The sequence below is a fragment of the Acanthochromis polyacanthus genome, chromosome 9, assembly GCF_021347895.1.
Source record: "Acanthochromis polyacanthus isolate Apoly-LR-REF ecotype Palm Island chromosome 9, KAUST_Apoly_ChrSc, whole genome shotgun sequence".
NCBI lineage: Eukaryota > Metazoa > Chordata > Actinopteri > Pomacentridae > Acanthochromis > Acanthochromis polyacanthus.
This window is the reverse complement of record NC_067121.1, coordinates 2,650,716-2,669,305: the sequence shown is the minus strand read 5'-3', so window position 1 is coordinate 2,669,305 and position 18,590 is coordinate 2,650,716. Positions and strand designations below refer to the sequence as shown.

The following is an 18,590-nucleotide window of genomic DNA, read 5'->3' as shown; positions in this document are numbered from 1 at the left end:
ATCTGTGAAAAGCACAGGGCACCAGTGGTGGACCTGCAGATTCCTGTGTTCTATGGCAAATGCCAGCCGAGCTCCACGGTGCCGGTCAGCGAGCACAGCGGGCACTAGAGGACGCTGGGCCCTCAGACCACTCTCATCTCTTTCTGATTGTTTGGTCAGAGACATTCACACCAGTGGTCTGCTGGAGGTCATTTTGTAGAGCTATTGCAGTGCTCATCCTGGTCCTCCTTGCACAAAGGAGCAGATACCTGTCCTGCTGATGGATTGAGGACCTTCTACAGTCCTGTCCAGCTCTCCCAGACTAACTGCCTGTCTCCTGGAATCTCCTCCATGCTCTTGAGAATGTGCTGGGAGACACAGCAAACCTTCTGGTAATGGCACGCATTGATGTTTCATCCTGGAGGAGTTGGACTGTCTGTGGAACCTCTGTAGGGTCCAGGTATCGCCTCATGCTACCAGAAGTGACTCTGACCCTAGCCAAATGCAAAACTAGTGAAAAACAGTCAGAAAACATTAGGAAGGAAAAAAACATCAGTGGCCTTCACCTGTAAACTCATTCCTGTTTTGGGGGGTGTCTCATTGTTACCCCTCTAGTGCATCTGTTGTTAATTTTATGAACACCAAAGCAGCTGAAACTGACTAAACAGCCCTCAGTTACTTATTGACCAGATCAGTATCCCACATGTTTCACTGATTTGATGCAATACTTAGATTAAAAAGTGTTCCTTTAAATTTTTTGAGCAGTGTATTATAAGTCATCTGAGACGTTTCAGCTCCTTTAGTAGTTTATGGGTGGTTCTAAGCGGGTTTCAGATCGTTTAGAGGAAAGCTTAGTACGCTGCTTCGGTGCTTCATGAGTGCTGTGGGCACATTTTTGGTCATTGTAAGATTTGTTTTAAAACTATTTTAAGCCATTTTGTGAAATTCACAGGTCATTCTGAGCCTGTTTCAGGTCATCTTGGAAATTTTTTAATCATTCTGAACAAATTTCAAGTCATTCAGAACAAATTCTGAGCAATTTCTGGCATTTTTCCCTCCTTTGGACCAATTTGAAGTCGTTTGTGACATTTAAGCTCATTTTGGAGAATGTAAACAGGTTTCAAACAGATATTTTGTCATGTTTTATGTTTTTTTTGCTACTTTGCCTAATTGCAGGTCATTTAGGAGACTTTGAATGACTTTTTTTGCATGTAGAAGCTCCTCAGACTTCCGACGGCGGGTGTTCCTCCCACAGAACGCTGCTGTGAAGATTAACGAGTGAACCTGTCGATCTGCCTGTTGTAGGGCACAGGGGAAAGGGTCGTTGCCATGGTGCTGAAGGAGCTTCCCGGTAAAAAGGCGTCCTCTGAAGGAAACCCCCTCCTCACCGTGACAACCAAGGTTGGCATGACGACCATGTTGTTTATCTGCTCAGAGTTTTACTTTTTGTTTCTGTCTGTTTGAAACCTGTTCAGATCAAACATCTCCACCTTCAGGACTGTGGTGGAGGAGAATGTCTGGTCGTCCTGTAGGTTTAGATGTTCCAGAACGTCCCTTAAAGCAGAGCTGCTACCAACTAGCATCAGTCACCAAATACACTGAAGATCAGTTGATTGGTTTGAGTAATTATTGTTGGGAAAATAATCAATGAATTGATGAAAACAATCAATAGAAGCAGCTGCAGAATGAACCTTCATCCAACCAACGTCCATCCAGAGGAGTTCAGTTTGAATCCAGACAGAAGGTTCAGACTCCAGCAGATTAATGCGTTTAGGTATTAAACTAATCTCCAACTGTTTGGATAGTTCATTAAAGTGTTTGTTAAAGTAGTTTTAGAATAAAAGTTGTTCATTTAATTTAACAGCTGAATTATTGATTGTTCCAAGTGTTGCTGTATTTGAACACAACTTTTACATTTTTAAAGAAAAACAACACATTTAAATTTGTCCACAAGTTCTTAATAAATCCAAATTTTAACACAGCTTTTGAGACAAACAACAACAAAAAGACACAAAACAACCACAGAGACACAAAACAACCACAAAGAGGCACAAAACAACCACAAACAGACACAAAACAACCACAAAGAGATAAAAAACGACCACAAAGGGACACAAAACAACCACAGAGACACAAAACAACCACAAAGAGAAAAAAACGACCACAAAGAGACAAAAACAACCACAAAGAGACAAAAACAACCACAAAGAGACACAAAACAGCCACAAATAGACACAAAACAACCACAAATAGGCACAAAACAACCACAAAGAGACAAAAACAACCACAAAGAGACACAAAACAGCCACAAATAGACACAAAACAACCACAAAGAGAAAAAAACAACCACAAAGAGACACAAAACAACCACAAAGAGACAAAAACAACCACAAAGAGACACAAAACAGCCACAAAGAGAAAAAAACAACCACAAAGAGACCAAAACAACCACAAAGAGACACAAAATAACCACAAAGAGACACAAAACAACCACAAAGAGACACAAAATGACCACAAAGGGACACAAAACGACCACAAAGGGACACAAAACAACCACAGAGACACAAAACAACCACAAAGAGACAAAAAACGACCACAAGAGACACAAAACGACCACAAAGGGACACAAAACAACCACAAAGAGACAAAAACAACCACAAAGAGACACAAAACAGCCACAAATAGACACAAAACAACCACAAATAGGCACAAAACAACCACAAAGAGACAAAAACAACCACAAAGAGACACAAAACAGCCACAAATAGACACAAAACAACCACAAAGAGAAAAAACAACCACAAAGAGACACAAAACAACCACAAAGAGACAAAAACAACCACAAAGAGACACAAAACAGCCACAAAGAGAAAAAAACAACCACAAAGAGACCAAAACAACCACAAAGAGACACAAAACAACCACAGAGACACAAAACAACCACAAAGAGACAAAAAACGACCACAAAGAGACACAAAACGACCACAAAGGGACACAAAACAACCACAGAGACACAAAACAACCACAAAGAGACAAAAAACGACCACAAAGAGACACAAAACAACCACAAAGAGACAAAAACAACCACAAAGAGACACAAAATAATCGCAAATAGACACAAACAACCACAAAGAGACACAAAACAACCACAAAGAGACACATCACAGTAAAGAGACACAAAACAACCACAAACAGACACAAAACAACCACAAAGAGACAAAACAACCACAAAGAGACAAAAACAACCACAAAGAGACACAAAACAGCCACAAATAGACACAAAACAACCACAAATAGGCACAAAACAACCACAAAGAGACAAAAACAACCACAAAGAGACACAAAACAGCCACAAATAGACACAAAACAACCACAAAGAGACAAAACAACCACAAAGAGACAAAAACAACCACAAATAGACACAAAACAACCACAAAGAGACAAAAACAACCACTAAGAGACACAAAACAACCACAAATAGGCACAAAACAACCACAAAGAGACACAAAACAACCACAAAGAGACACATCACAGTAAAGAGACACAAAACAACCACAAAGAGGCACAAGCAACGACAAAGAGACAAAAAACTACCACAAAGGGACACAAAACAACCACAGAGGCACAAAACAACCACAAAGAGGCTCAGAACAACCACAAAGAGACACAAAACAGCCACAAAGAGGCACAAAACAACCACAAACAGACACAAAACAACCACAAAGAGACAAAAACAACCACAAAGAGACAAAAACAACCACAAAGAGACACAAAACAACCACAAAGAGACACAAAACAGCCACAAATAGACACAAAACAACCACAAATAGGCACAAAACAACCACAAAGAGACAAAAACAACCACAAAGAGACACAAAACAACCACAAAGAGACACAAAACAGCCACAATAGACACAAAACAACCACAAAGAGACAAAAACAACCACAAAGAGACACAAACATCCACAAATAGACACAAAACAACCACAAAGAGACAAAAACAACCACAAAGAGACACAAAACAGCCACAAATAGACTCAAAACAACCACAAAGAGACAAAACAACCACAAAGAGACAAAAACAACGACAAAGAGACAAAAAACTACCACAAAGGGACACAAAACAACCACAGAGGCACAAAACAACCACAAAGAGGCTCAGAACAACCACAAAGAGACACAAACAACCACAAAGAGGCACAAAACAACCACAAACAGACACAAAACAACCACAAAGAGACAAAAACAACCACAAAGAGACACAAAACAGCCACAAATAGACACAAAACAACCACAAATAGGCACAAAACAACCACAAAGAGACAAAAACAACCACAAAGAGACAAAAACAACCACAGAGACACAAAACATCCACAAATAGACACAAAACAACCACAAAGAGACAAAAACAACCACAAAGAGACACAAAACAGCCACAAATAGACTCAAAACATCCACAAATAGACACAAAACAACCACAAAGAGACAAAAACAACCACAAAGAGACAAAACAACCACAAAGAGACACAAAACAGCCACAAATAGACACAAAACAACCACAAAGAGACAAAAACAACCACAAAGAGACAAAAACAACCACAAAGAGACACAAAACAGCCACAAATAGACACAAAACAACCACAAGAGACAAAAACAACACAAAGAGACAAAAACAACCACAAAGAGACACAAAACAACCACAGAGGCACAAAACAACCACAAAGAGGCTCAGAACAACCACAAAGAGACACAAAACAACCACAAAGAGGCACAAAACAACCAAAACAGACACAAAACAACCACAAAGAGACAAAAACAACCACAAAGAGACACAAAACACCACAAAGAGACACAAAACAGCACAAATAGACACAAAACAACCACAAATAGGTACAAACAACCACAAAGAGACAAAAAACAACCACAAAGAGACACAAAACAACCACAAAGAGACAAAAACAACCACAAAGAGACAAAAACAACCACAAAGAGACACAAAACAACCACAAAGAGACAAAAACAACCACAAGAGACACAAAACAGCCACAAATAGACTCAAAACAACCACAAAGAGACAAAACAACCACAAAGAGACAAAAACACCACAAAGAGACACAAAACAACCACAAAGAGACAAAAACAACCACAAAGAGACACAAAACAGCCACAAATAGACACAAAACAACCACAAAGAGACAAAAACAACCACAAGAGACACAAAACAGCCACAAATAGACACAAAACAACCACAAAGAGACAAAAACAACCACAAAGAGACAAAAACAACCACAAAGAGACACAAAACAGCCACAATAGACACAAAACAACCACAAAGAGACAAAAACAACCACAAAGAGACACAAACATCCACAAATAGACACAAAACAACCACAAAGAGACAAAACAACCACAAAGAGACACAAAACATCCACAAATAGACACAAAACAACCACAAGAGACAAAAACACCACAAATAGACACAAAACAGCACAAATAGACTCAAAACAACCACAAAGAGACACAAAACAACCACAAAGAGACAAAAACAACCACAAAGAGACACAAAACAACCACAAATAGGCACAAAACAACCACAAAGAGACAAAAACAACCACAAAGGGACACAAAACAATCACAAAGTGACACAAAACAATTGAGAGATGGCGGCCATTTCTCAATTGTCCTTCGACCTTCAAAAAATCCTGGATCCAGACGGTGATCCGGATCACCTCCAAAATCTAATCGATTGTTACTTTTGTTCTTCCGGACATCCTGTAAAAATTGGGTGAAAATCCGTCCATGACTTTTTGAGTTATGCTGTTAACAGACAAACAGACACACACACACACACACACACACACACACACACACAGACAAACGGCATGGCGGAGGTCTGCGCTCTCCGAGTGCTTCTCTAGTTCAACATGAATTTATTTCAAAATCAACTGCTGCAGGAGTTTTAATTTTCGTTCCTCACAGAATTAGTTGATGCAACGTTTCTGCACCGACCATCAAAATAATATTTAAAGTTTTATCTCAGTCAGTAAATTGCATTCTAAGTCTTTTAATGAAGCGTCTGGAGCAGATCCAGATCTTCATCCTGGCTCTGATTCATGTTGAAGGAGACTAAACAGGAAAGCTTCACCCAGAGGACGGTCCTGCTGTTTCTGACCTTTACCTGCTTTATTTACGTCAACGCTCAGCTTCACCTCCTATTGGTCCATTCTTGTTCCTGTATGTGAACATCCTGGTGGTTCTTCTCTTCTGGTTGGACGGTTTCTGCTGCTCTTCCTGGATTAAATGTGAGTTTCCAGCCGACATGTGGACGAACACGGCAGCGCGGATTAGGATTATCAGGCGCTGATCTGTGATCAGGTTAAATCAGCTGCACTTCCTGTTCAGAAAACCAAAACACCGACGACACATGAAGCTGATGTTTCTGCTGCTTCCTGCCTCGACTTCACAGCAGCGATGTCCTGATGAGACGATCAGAATATTACCTCCATACACAAACAGCAACGAGTTCTCTGACAAATTATCTCCTTCATTAATTAAAAAGACAAACAGAAGAGTTTTAGGGGTGTTAGTGGAGGAAAGACTGAATCACTGCACTGCAGCAAACATGGAAGAATCTGCTGCCAGAAAAATACATTAAAGACTGCAGAGAGCCTCCAGAATAAGAGTTTACTGTGTTTTAGTAAAAATAATGTAATAAACACTTTAAAATATCACTTATGCAACAGCAACCCCCTTTCTGCGCCCACCACCAGACTACCACCCATCCCAGTCCTTTAATTAAAAAAAAAACACAAAGAAAACAGCGTCAAGAATCTCCTTTAAGCAGAAACTTTAGTCAGAGAGGTTCAGGAGCGAGTTCAGATTAAATCATCTCTGAACGGCATCGAAGCCACTTTAAAACGTGAAACACAAGAAAACTGCTACTAACACAGATTAATGATGTAAAACCCACAAATAAATGCAAACTCCCACCAAGAACATGAAGAAAATGTTTAAAATGAGAAAAAACAACGAGAAAAACTAACATTAAAGCCAGTGTTCTGAAAACTGAAAGAACAAAAATAATCAAAACGAAAACGGCCAAAAAGAATCAAAAGGAACCAAAATGAACCAAAAAGAATCAAAATGAAACAAAAAGAATCAAACGGAACCAAAAGGAACCAAAAAGAATCTAAATGAGTCAAAAGGAACCAATAGGAACCAAATGGAACCAAAAAGAATCAAAATGAACCAAAAAGAATCAAAAGGAACCAAAAGGAACCAGAAAGAATCTAAATGAATCAAAAGGAACCAATAGGAACTAAAAAGAACCAAATGGAACCAAAAAGAACCAAAAGAATCAAAATGAACCAAAAACAATCAAAAGGAACCAAAAGGTACCAAAAAGAATAAAAAGGAACCAAAAGGAACCAAAAAGAATCAAAAGGAACCAAAAAGAATCAAAAGGAACCAAAAGGAACCAAAAGGAATCAAAAGGAACCAAAATGAAACAAAAGGAACCAAAAAGAACCAAAATGAATCAAAATTAAACAAAAGGAACCAAAAAGAATCAAAATGAAACTTGTGTTAACGAGATGCAAAACAACCAAAACGACTCAGAACAACAAAAGGAGACACAAAAATAAACAAAGAAGTTTCAGTTGTTTGACATGTTGGCAGGGAAACGTTGATTTAATGTTGAAAGTAGGGCTGGGCGATAAATCAAATTAATTCGATTAATTTACCTTTTTAAAACCTGACGATTTGAAAATTTGCCAAATCGTAAAATCCAGGCGAGCCTAAATATATAACATTACAGATTCTTCTTCTGCCTTTCACGACTTGTGCACTGGCGTTTGCTTCCGCCTCTCATCTCCTTCCACCAAAACACTCACACCCCCGTCATGGCGGACAGAACAGCAGACGAAGAGTTGGTCGCCAGAAAAGGGCCTCATGTTACATCGATTATATGGAAGTGGTTCGACTTTGACAAGACTGACACAGAGCAAACTACAGTCATGTGCAAGGTTTGCAAAAGTACTGTGAAAACGAAGAGTAGCAGCACAACTAACCTCTTTCAGCACCTCCAGCAGAGGCATCCTAAAGAATGGGAAGAGTGCTGGCAGCTACGGGAGTGCGGCATGGCTAGCACTAGCCATAGCAAACAGACCGCAAAGAAACAACAAAAATCCATTAAAATTGTAATCGTCCAAGATGACTAAAAGAATCGAGATTTTATTTTTTGGCCATATCACCCAGCCCTAGTCGAAAGTGAACATTGTTGTAATGTTGATCAAACACTGATGGAGCGTTGATCTAACGTTGATGGAATGTTGATCTAATATTGACAGTGAAACGCTGATCTAATTTGATGTAACGTTGATAAAACGTTGAAGTAACTTTGATCTAACATTGATGTAACGTTAGTATAATGTTGATGTAACATTGATCTAACGTTGATCTATCGTTGATGGAACGCTTCCTGTTCTCTGCCTCCAGCTTGTCGGGGAGCAGCAGGGAGAGTCGCCCCCTGCTGAGCCCCTCCATCGATGACTTCCTGTCGGAGAGTCGCAGCGACGCCTCGTCAGTCCGACCAATCAGCTCCAACGCAGCAGGTAACTGAGAGTCAGCAGCTTTACCCAGACATCATGTGTTCTTCAGGTGTTTCTCAGCAGCTTTACCCAGACATCATGTGTTCTTCAAGTGTTCTGACGAGAGGTTCTCGTTTCTAAACTTTAACTGGTTTAACTCGTTGTGTTTTTGATACTAAAACTGCTGAGAGACACAAACCAAACATCTGGTTGTTGAAGAATCTCAGAATCTGCCTCTGTATGTTGATTGGTTACCTCAGCAGTGGGCGGGGCTTGATTCCCTGCCTGTCAGATCAGCTGACACCTGTTCAGTCTCACCTGTCCTGGTTCTCCTGCTGTCTCACTGTGACCTCCGTCTCTCTTTGCTCTAACTTTATGTCCTCGTCCTTCATTCCTGCTGCTCCATCTGTCAGCTGCAGCTTCCATTAATTAACACCTCTGACCTCCCTGTGGGGAGCTTCGTTTAGCGCCGCCTCATTTACATAGGAACTGTCACCGCCTGGGCGGCCGAGGAGCGACTGCAGTCTGAAATTATGTTCAAACAACAAACCAGTGAAGCTGCAATTAATTCATCCAAGAATGAAGAAGTAGAAACAAATTCATCAAAGATTTAGCAAATGAAACTTTCTGATTCTTATCCAGCAGTTTATTAAACTAAAGGATGCTAAATATGACTAGCATTAGCATTAGCTACAGAACAGCATGTCAAGCAGATGATGTTGTTCTGTAGCTACTGCTAATGTTAATGCTAATGGTAATGCTAGTCATAATTAGCATTAGCTTAAGAACAACATCTGTTTGTGTGTGTATTTCGGATCCTTCAGTCAATTTTAGACTCTTTCTGGTCATTTGATTAATTAATGATTCACCCTGCAGTTCTGACCACAGCGCTGGACCTGGTGGACCTCAGCGAGCCCAGCACCGGGGGCAGCACCAGGGGCAGCAGGAAGAGAAGCCCTCTGAGAAGGAAGGGAAGCTCCAAGAGTCCTCGGCACCGAACGAGAGCCGACGAGACGGAGCTGATCCAGGTGGAGGTGGAACACCTGTCGAGTCCCAGAACACCTGAGAGGGTCTCACTGGACTCAGGTAACCCACCAACACCTCTACGACTGCCAGCCACCTCCTGAAGAGTCTCACTCTGTCCACAAGATCACATTATTTCACTGAGGAACGTCTGTGATGAGGTCTATACCTGGGTTCCAGACTGATGTTTCCACATTATAACAGCCAGAGGTTGAGTTCACAGCTGCTTCTGCTGCACAACAGACCCACAGCTGCCAGCTTTTAACTTTATTTTATGTTTTATGTCTGTCATTTAGTCTGTTTCAAAGATATAGAAAGAAAATCTGTAGAAGAAAAAGGTATGAGTATCACCAACCAACCTATTACTGCTGACTGTTCCAGAAGAAGCAGCGACAAACTTCATCTTTACCACATTTTCAGTCCCTGACGAGACCCCAGTTTGTCACCAGCGGCTCAGAACGAAGACAGAAATTAACTTTAAGGCAAACTAATCACAAACCTGAGACATTGAATAGAAGCACCAGTACAATGGATGAGGACCAGCTGAGGTCCACACGGTTATTTAGTCAGTTTACTCTATTGCTTGTTGTGTTCCTTATATGAACAGAACACATTTTCATTTTGTTACACCAGTGGTTGTCCTAGTGATCTTTTACCTCTTGTTTCTAATACCCTCCATAAAAACCTAAACCCTCCATAGAAACCTAAACCCTCCATAAAAACCTAAACCCTCCATAAAAACCTAAACCCTCCATAAAAACCTAAACCCTCGATAGAAACCTTCCTCGTTGACGTCTGCTCGTCAGAAACTCTGAAAACTGTTTGCTCATTTCGTTAAAAACTCTGAACTCAGTGAGTGGAGAGTTAAAACCCATTTAATCTGAGCTTTTATTTTGATGAGGACCTGACTTCCTGTTTCACCTCAGTGTCCTTTTACAGTTTCTGGGACTCTTTAGAACCCATGAAAACACTGAGTCCTCGTGTTCTGGTTCAGCTGGTCTTCATCTGACAGAAATAATCAGACGTTCTGTTTGTTTCATCAGAAATTAAAAGTCTGCTTCCAGTGTTTTACGTAAAGAAGCTGCCGTTAACGGAACATGTTCATTTATTCGTTCAGTCAGTCTGTCGTCTCCTCTGGACAAATGGGACGAGGTGAACCTGGAGGTGGGAGGACGGCGTTCGAAGGAGGAGATATGAGAAGAGATGCACCTCCCATCACTCATCCAGTGAACTGCTGTGGTAAGAAGCTTCACAGAGTTTATTCAGAGCAGCAGAATCCAAAACACAACTAAAGTCAACCAGATCCTCCTAAAATTCCTCAGAACATCTGGTTCTTCATCTCCAGTAACTTTATCAATGATTAGAGTTCTACCTTCATACTGGGAATGTTTCCAGAGTTCCAGGTCCTTGAAGTCCATGGAGGAGAACTTTCCCCTGGAGAAAGTTCTAGAGTTGGTGAAAAAGGGTATCTCCCTGAGTCCTGAGCAATGAACATACTGAAGGATCAGATTTCAGAAATTGACGATGCCATTAAGAGAGTATAAGCATTTCTTTCACTGTTGTCTGTTGAACTAATTGAATACGTCAGCTAATGAATTATGTCAGATCAGACCGACCGACAACTGTCCAGTTTTTGGTAGGTCTACTCCAGAACTTTCTACAGCTGTCGGTAGGTCTACTCTAGAATTTTCCAGTTATCGGTAGGTCTACTCTAGAACTTTATGCAGTCATCAGTAGGTCTACTCTAGAACTTTCTCCAGTTGTCGGTAGGTCTACTCTAGAACTTTCTCCATTTGTCAGTAGGTCTACTCTAGAACTTTCTCCGGTTATCGGTAGGTCTACTCTAGAACTTTCTACAGTTGTCAGTAGGTCTGCTCTAGAACTTTCTCCAGTTGTCGGCGGTCTACTCTAGAACTTTCTCCAGTTGTCGGTAGGTCTACTCTAGAACTTTCTCCAGTTGTCGGTAGGTCTACTCTAGAACCTTCTCCAGTTATCGGTAGGCCTACTCTAGAACTTTCTACAGTTGTCAGTAGGTCTACTCTAGAACTTTCTCCAGTTGTCTGTAGGTCTACTCGAGAACTTTCTCCAGTTGTCGGTAGGTCTACTCTAGAACCTTCTCCAGTTATCGGTAGGCCTACTCTAGAACTTTCTACAGTTGTCGGTAGGTCTACTCTAGAACTTTCTCCAGTTGTCTGTAGGTCTACTCTAGGGCTTTCTCCAGGTGTCGGTAGGTCTACTCTAGAACTTTCTCCAGGGGACGTTCTCCTTTCCTGATTCCAGTCTTTAAGTTTAGTCTCACTTAGAACATTCCAGGTCCTTGAAGTCTGTAGAGGTGGGTCCAGTTTGATCACTTATTAATGGACTTTTTCCATCATTTCTGAGCATCAGAACTTCATCAGACCAGCAGGTTAATGTCTCTGACATGAAGTCCTAGAACCAATCATTGGTTCCCTGGATGTGTTTCTGTTTCTGATAATCCATCAGAGAAAACTGTAAAAGGTGATTGTGGGTAAACTTTAATGTTGGTAGGTGGTTGCTAAGAACTGTTAGAGACCATGGAAGAAGAAACCAGGATCATCTGGAGACACCGTTCACTCTGAAAGAAAATAAATTTCTCATAGAGTCATAATTTAATGTTCCTAAAATGTAAAATGTCTGATTCTATCCACTGGATGATTTAAACTCTCGTAGAAAACATTTTACAGAACAAACTGACAGAACCAGAACTGAACACCATCAGAGAATCGAAAGACTCTCAAACAAACTCTGAATGCTGCAGACTGTAATAAACTGTGCAGCCTGCAGAAGGTGCTAACAGGAAGCTGTTTTCTTCTTCTTCTTCTTCTTCTTCAGGTCTGCAGAGTTTAAAACTGATCCACGAGCGAAGAATAACTTCGACATCCACAGTTTTGATGATCTGGACTTCATATCTTCAACACAGGTCAGCTTGAGTACTACCACTGATACGACAGTACTACTACTGATACTACAGTATGATGAGTGATACTACAGTACTACTACTGATACTACAGTACTACCACTGATACTACAGTACTACCACTGATACTACAGTACTACTACTGATACTACAGTACTATGACTGATACTACAGTACTACCACTGATACTACAGTACTACCACTGATACTACAGTACTACCACTGATACTACAGTACTACTACTGATACTACAGTACTATGAGTGATACTACAGTACTACTACTGATAGTACAGTACTCCTACTGATACTGCAGTACTATTACTGATACTACAGTATTATGACTGATACTACAGTACTACCACTGATACTGCAGTACTATTACTGATACTACAGTACTATGAGTGATACTACAGTACTACTACTGATACTACAGTACTATGAGTGATACTACAGTACTACGACTGATACTACAGTACTACCACTGATACTACAGTACTACTACTGATACTACAGTACTACTACTGATACTACAGTACTATGACTGATACTACAGTACTACCACTGATACTACAGTACTACCACTGATACTACAGTACTACTACTGATACTACAGTACTATGACTGATACTACAGTACTACCACTGATACTACAGTTCCACTGATACTACAGTACTACCACTGATACTACAGTACTACCACTGATAGTACAGTACTATCACTGATACTGCAGTACTACCACTGATACTACAGTACTACCACTGATACTACAGTTCCACTGATACTACAGTACTACCACTGATACTACAGTACTACTACTGATACTACAGTACTACTACTGATAGTACAGTACTATCACTGATACTACAGTACTACCACTGATACCACAGTACTACCACTGATACTACAGTTCCACTGATACTACAGTACTACCACTGATACTACAGTACTACTACTGATACTACAGTACTGTGACTGATACTACAGTACTACTACTGATACTACAGTACTACTACTGATACTACAGTACTATGAGTGATACTACAGTACTACTACTGATACTACAGTACTACTACTGATACTACAGTACTATGACTGATACTACAGTACTACCACTGAGACTATAGTACTACCACTGATACTACAGTACTACTACTGATACTACAGTACTACTACTGATACTACAGTACTATGACTGATACTACAGTACTACTACTGATACTACAGTACTATGACTGATACTACAGTACTACCACTGATACCACAGTACTACTACTGATACTACAGTACTACCACTGATACTACAGTACTACTACTGATACTACAGTACTACTACTGATACTACAGTACTATGAGTGATACTACAGTACTACCACTGATACTACAGTACTACTACTGATACTACAGTACTATGACTGATACTACAGTACTACCACTGATACTACAGTACTACCACTGATACCACAGTACTACTACTGATACTACAGTACTACCACTGATACTACAGTACTACTACTGATACTACAGTACTATGAGTGATACTACAGTACTACCACTGATACTACAGTACTACTACTGATACTACAGTACTATGACTGATACTACAGTACTACTACTGATACTACAGTACTGTGACTGATACTACAGTACTATGACTGATACTACAGTACTACCACTGATACTACAGTACTATGACTGATACTACAGTACTACTACTGATACTACAGTACTACCACTGATACTACAGTACTATGACTGATACTACAGTACTACTACTGATACTACAGTACTACTACTGATACTACAGTACTATGACTGATACTACAGTACTACTACAGATACTACAGCACCACCACTGATACTGCAGTACTACCACTGATACTACAGTACTATGACTGATACTACAGTACTATGACTGATACTACAGTACTACCACTGATACTACAGTACTACTACTGATACTGCAGTACTACTACTGATACTACAGTACTATGACTGATACTACAGTACTACTACTGATACTACAGTACTGTGACTGATACTACAGTACTACTACTGATACTACAGTACTACCACTGATACTACAGTACTACTACTGATACTACAGTACTATGACTGATACTACAGTACTACTACTGATACTACAGTACTGTGACTGATACTACAGTACTACTACTGATACTACAGTACTATGACTGATACTACAGTACTACTACAGATACTACAGCACCACCACTGATACTACAGTACTACTACTGATACTACAGTACTATGACTGATACTACAGTACTACTACAGATACTACAGCACCACCACTGATACTGCAGTACTGCAGCTCTCCCTCCTTTGGAGGAGAACCAGATCTCTGAAGGTTCATATATCTCATCTGGCTCGGGACTCTTGACTCTTTTCCCTCTGCTGCCACTAAGACTTGCACCAGAGGAAGTATAGTTGGAGGGATGCATCTGTTTTCCAGCTTCCACCTGAAGGATCCAGAGGTGTTCTCAGGCCAGATGAGATATCTGTTCTGGTTCTGCTCCAGACCATGGCTGACTTCTACTGGTGATAACAGGAACAACAAGCTCCCAGACAGTGAATCTAACAAAGACTGTGTGCAGTTCGGGGGGCGTGGGATAAAGCAGCGTTCCCTGCAGAGGTGCTGGTTGGTTCAGGTGATTAATGTCTGTTCAGATGCAGCTTTGACTTTGTTCTGAAGTTTGCCGGTTGGCTTCGGTCTCCGCTGCCGACCTTTCTGTGTTTGTTTTTTCAGGACTGTGGGGCGTCCAGACAGCGCCGTCGGACTCGATCTCTGCTGGCCAAAAACGAATCTCTGGAGGACGAGTTTGTCAGAGCGAAGGCAGCTGTCGAGGTACGAACTCTGACGGTGTCCTCGTACAAAGACACTTTTAAGAAAGAACAAAGTCGCACCCTGAATAAATCTCTAGTCTATGACGGTTTCTGTCCCAGCTGGTGGTTCTGTGACTCGCTGACAGTGAGAACATGATTCCATGTCTCATCAGTCGAGAACACGTCGAACCAGTCAGCTTCAGGTGTTTCACGCTGTTCCAGGTCGAATGTTTCCGTCAGTTTGATGCTTTGGTTTCAGAAACAGATTTCTGCAGAGTTCTTCCTTCACCTCCTCCCAGGACGTCATGACTCAGCAGAACTTCAGATGAATGACTCAGCCCTCAGATCAGCTTCCAGTTTATATTTATTACTGATCATGTGACCGTCCTCAGCTGACCTCCGGGTTTATTCAGGAGTCAGCAGCTTTCAACTGCACTGCATGGTCTTTATCAGCAGCAGGAGTCAGATGTCTCCTAATGTGTTGCATTGATTCAAACTGAACTCTGCTGCAGCTGTGCAGGTTCAATATTGATTTAATATTAGTTTACAGAGGTTTCCTATCGACAATGAATTGAGCCTTTTTTATAAATTCTATTTTCTGTCAGAAATTATTTCTATCAGTTTTTACACATGAAGTACAAACTATTTCTGAAAAGCGCCCATCATTCTGGTGTTCCAGCGTTCTTCTGGAGGTGAAGCGAACTCGCCGGTTGGTGATTAAAGTGCAGATTTTCTCCGTCAGATGTTTAATTCGAGACACTTGTGTCAATGAGTTTCTGCTCTTCAATCCTGTCTCTCGGCTCAGTGAACCAATCACAGCGACACTCTGATGATTAAAAAGCTTTTCCTCATCAGGACGGACACTTTCTGAATTTAGGTTTTAATCCAACGAGCAGACTGAGGTCACCTGGAACATGAAGCTACGTTAGAAAGAAGAACCGAGTGGGCTCAGAGGGTCCTCAGATCGGTTGGATTTCCATGTTTATTTCTGTAAAGGTCATGACTTTCATTAACAGTTAATAATACTAAAGCTTCTCGCCTTATTTTATATAATAGTCAGGCAAAGTAAGATTTTATTATATTACTTTTTAATAATATTTTTAAGGAGTTTAGGTCCTTAATAATGTCCATAAAAAACATTAACCTTGCAAGTTTCCACTTTTACAGCCTTTCGGTAAAAAATAACAGTCAATTTAATTTTGCCTTTTTAACAATTTAGAAAAAGACGATCTTTCACGTCTGTGTGTTTTACAAAGTAATGTCAGAAAAAATAAAAGACTCCATTCATTTACCCTCTGCAAGCCTCCAGGACCTGCTGCCGAGGAACACCATGATGCTGCCACCACCGTGCTTCACGTCATGATGATGGTGGCCTTCCTAACTCATCCCTGTCTTGTTACTCCTTCAGAGGAGTCATAGGAGTCTTGGTGGCCTCCCTCTCTAGTCTCTATCTCCTTCAGAGGAGTCATAGAGTCTTCGTGGCCTTCAGAGGAGTCATAGAGTCTTGGTGGCCTTCAGAGGAGTCATAGGAGTCTTGGTGGCCTCTCTAGTCTCTCAGGTCTTGAGGACGTCCTGCTCTAGTCAGATTTATTCATGTTCCATCTTCCTTCCATTTCTTATCATGGATTTAACTGGACTCCAGGAGATCTTCAGGAACTTTAAATGTTCTTGTATCGTCCTGACTGATGTTTTTCAACAACCTTTCCTCACAGTTTCTTGGTTCTTCAGTCTTCATGGTGTAGTTCTTTCCAGGAGTTCTGCTCCAGCAGTTGAATCTTTAGCTCAGTAATGAAACTTCTGAGGTTAATTCATGACACCAATCAGATTCTTTTTATGAAACTGGAAACACTGTTGTTTGAAACGGGCTGTAGAGATAACTGGAACTCGACATCATGAATATCTTGAAGTTTATGACCATATATATATATATATATATATATATATATATATATACATATATTTTTACAGTGCCTTGTGAAAGTATTCCTCCCCCTTGAACTTTTCAACCTTTCACCACATTTCAGGCTTCAAACATAAAGATATAAAATTTTAATTTTTTGTCAAGAATCAACAACAAGTGGGACACAATCGTGAAGTGGAACGAAATTTATTGGATATTTTATACTTTTTTAACAAATAAAAACCTGAAAAGTGGGGCATGCAATATTATTGGGCCCCCTTGCATTAATACTTTGTAGCGCCACCTTTTGCTGCAATTACAGCTGCAAGTCTCTTGGGGTATGTCTCTATCAGTTTTGCACATCCAGAGACTGAAATTCTTGCCCATTCTTCCTTGCAAAACAGCTGGAGCTCAGTGAGGTTGGATGGAGAGCGTTTGTGAACAGCAGTCTTCAGCTCTGCCCACAGATTCTGGATTGGATTCAGGTCTGGACTTTGACTTGGCCATTCTAACACCTGGATACGTTTATTTGTGAACCATTCCATTGTAGATTTGGCTTTATGTTTTGGATCATTGTCCTGTTGGAAGATAAATCTCCGTCCCAGTCTCAGGTCTTTTGCAGACTCCAACAGGTTTTCTTCCAGAATGCTCCTGTATTTGGATCCAGTCATATATATATATATATATATATATATATATATATATATATATTTGAATATATATATATATATATTTGAATATATATATATATATATATATACATATATATATATATATATACGTATATATGTATATATATATATATATATATATATATATATACGTATATATGTATATATATATATATATATATATATATATATATATACATATATATATATATATATATATATATATATATATATACATATATATATATATATACGTATATATGTATATATATATATATATATATACATATATATATATATATATATACGTATATATGTATATATATATATATATATATATATATATATATACGTATATATGTATATATATATATACATATATACGTATATATATACATATATATATATATATATATATATATATATATATATACATATATATATATATATACGTATATATGTATATATATATATATATATATACGTATATATGTATATATATATATATATATATATATATATGTATATATATATATATATATATATATATATATATATATATACGTATATATATATATATATATATACGTATATATGTATATATATATATATATATATACGTATATACGTATATATATATATATAT

At 39.4% G+C, this 18,590-nt stretch overlaps 1 protein-coding gene across 1 annotated transcript in view; it reads left to right on the top strand.

Moving 5' to 3' along the window:
* LOC110963064 (PEX5-related protein-like) overlaps nucleotides 1–18,590 on the top strand; it is a 58,790-nt gene that overhangs the window by 12,606 nt on the left and 27,594 nt on the right. Inside the window, 8 exon segments of the mRNA XM_051953815.1 lie at nucleotides 1,285–1,380; nucleotides 8,476–8,493; nucleotides 8,495–8,591; nucleotides 9,444–9,653; nucleotides 10,708–10,757; nucleotides 10,759–10,829; nucleotides 12,444–12,531; nucleotides 15,297–15,395. Coding sequence (XP_051809775.1) covers nucleotides 1,285–1,380; nucleotides 8,476–8,493; nucleotides 8,495–8,591; nucleotides 9,444–9,653; nucleotides 10,708–10,757; nucleotides 10,759–10,829; nucleotides 12,444–12,531; nucleotides 15,297–15,395 — 729 coding nt within the window.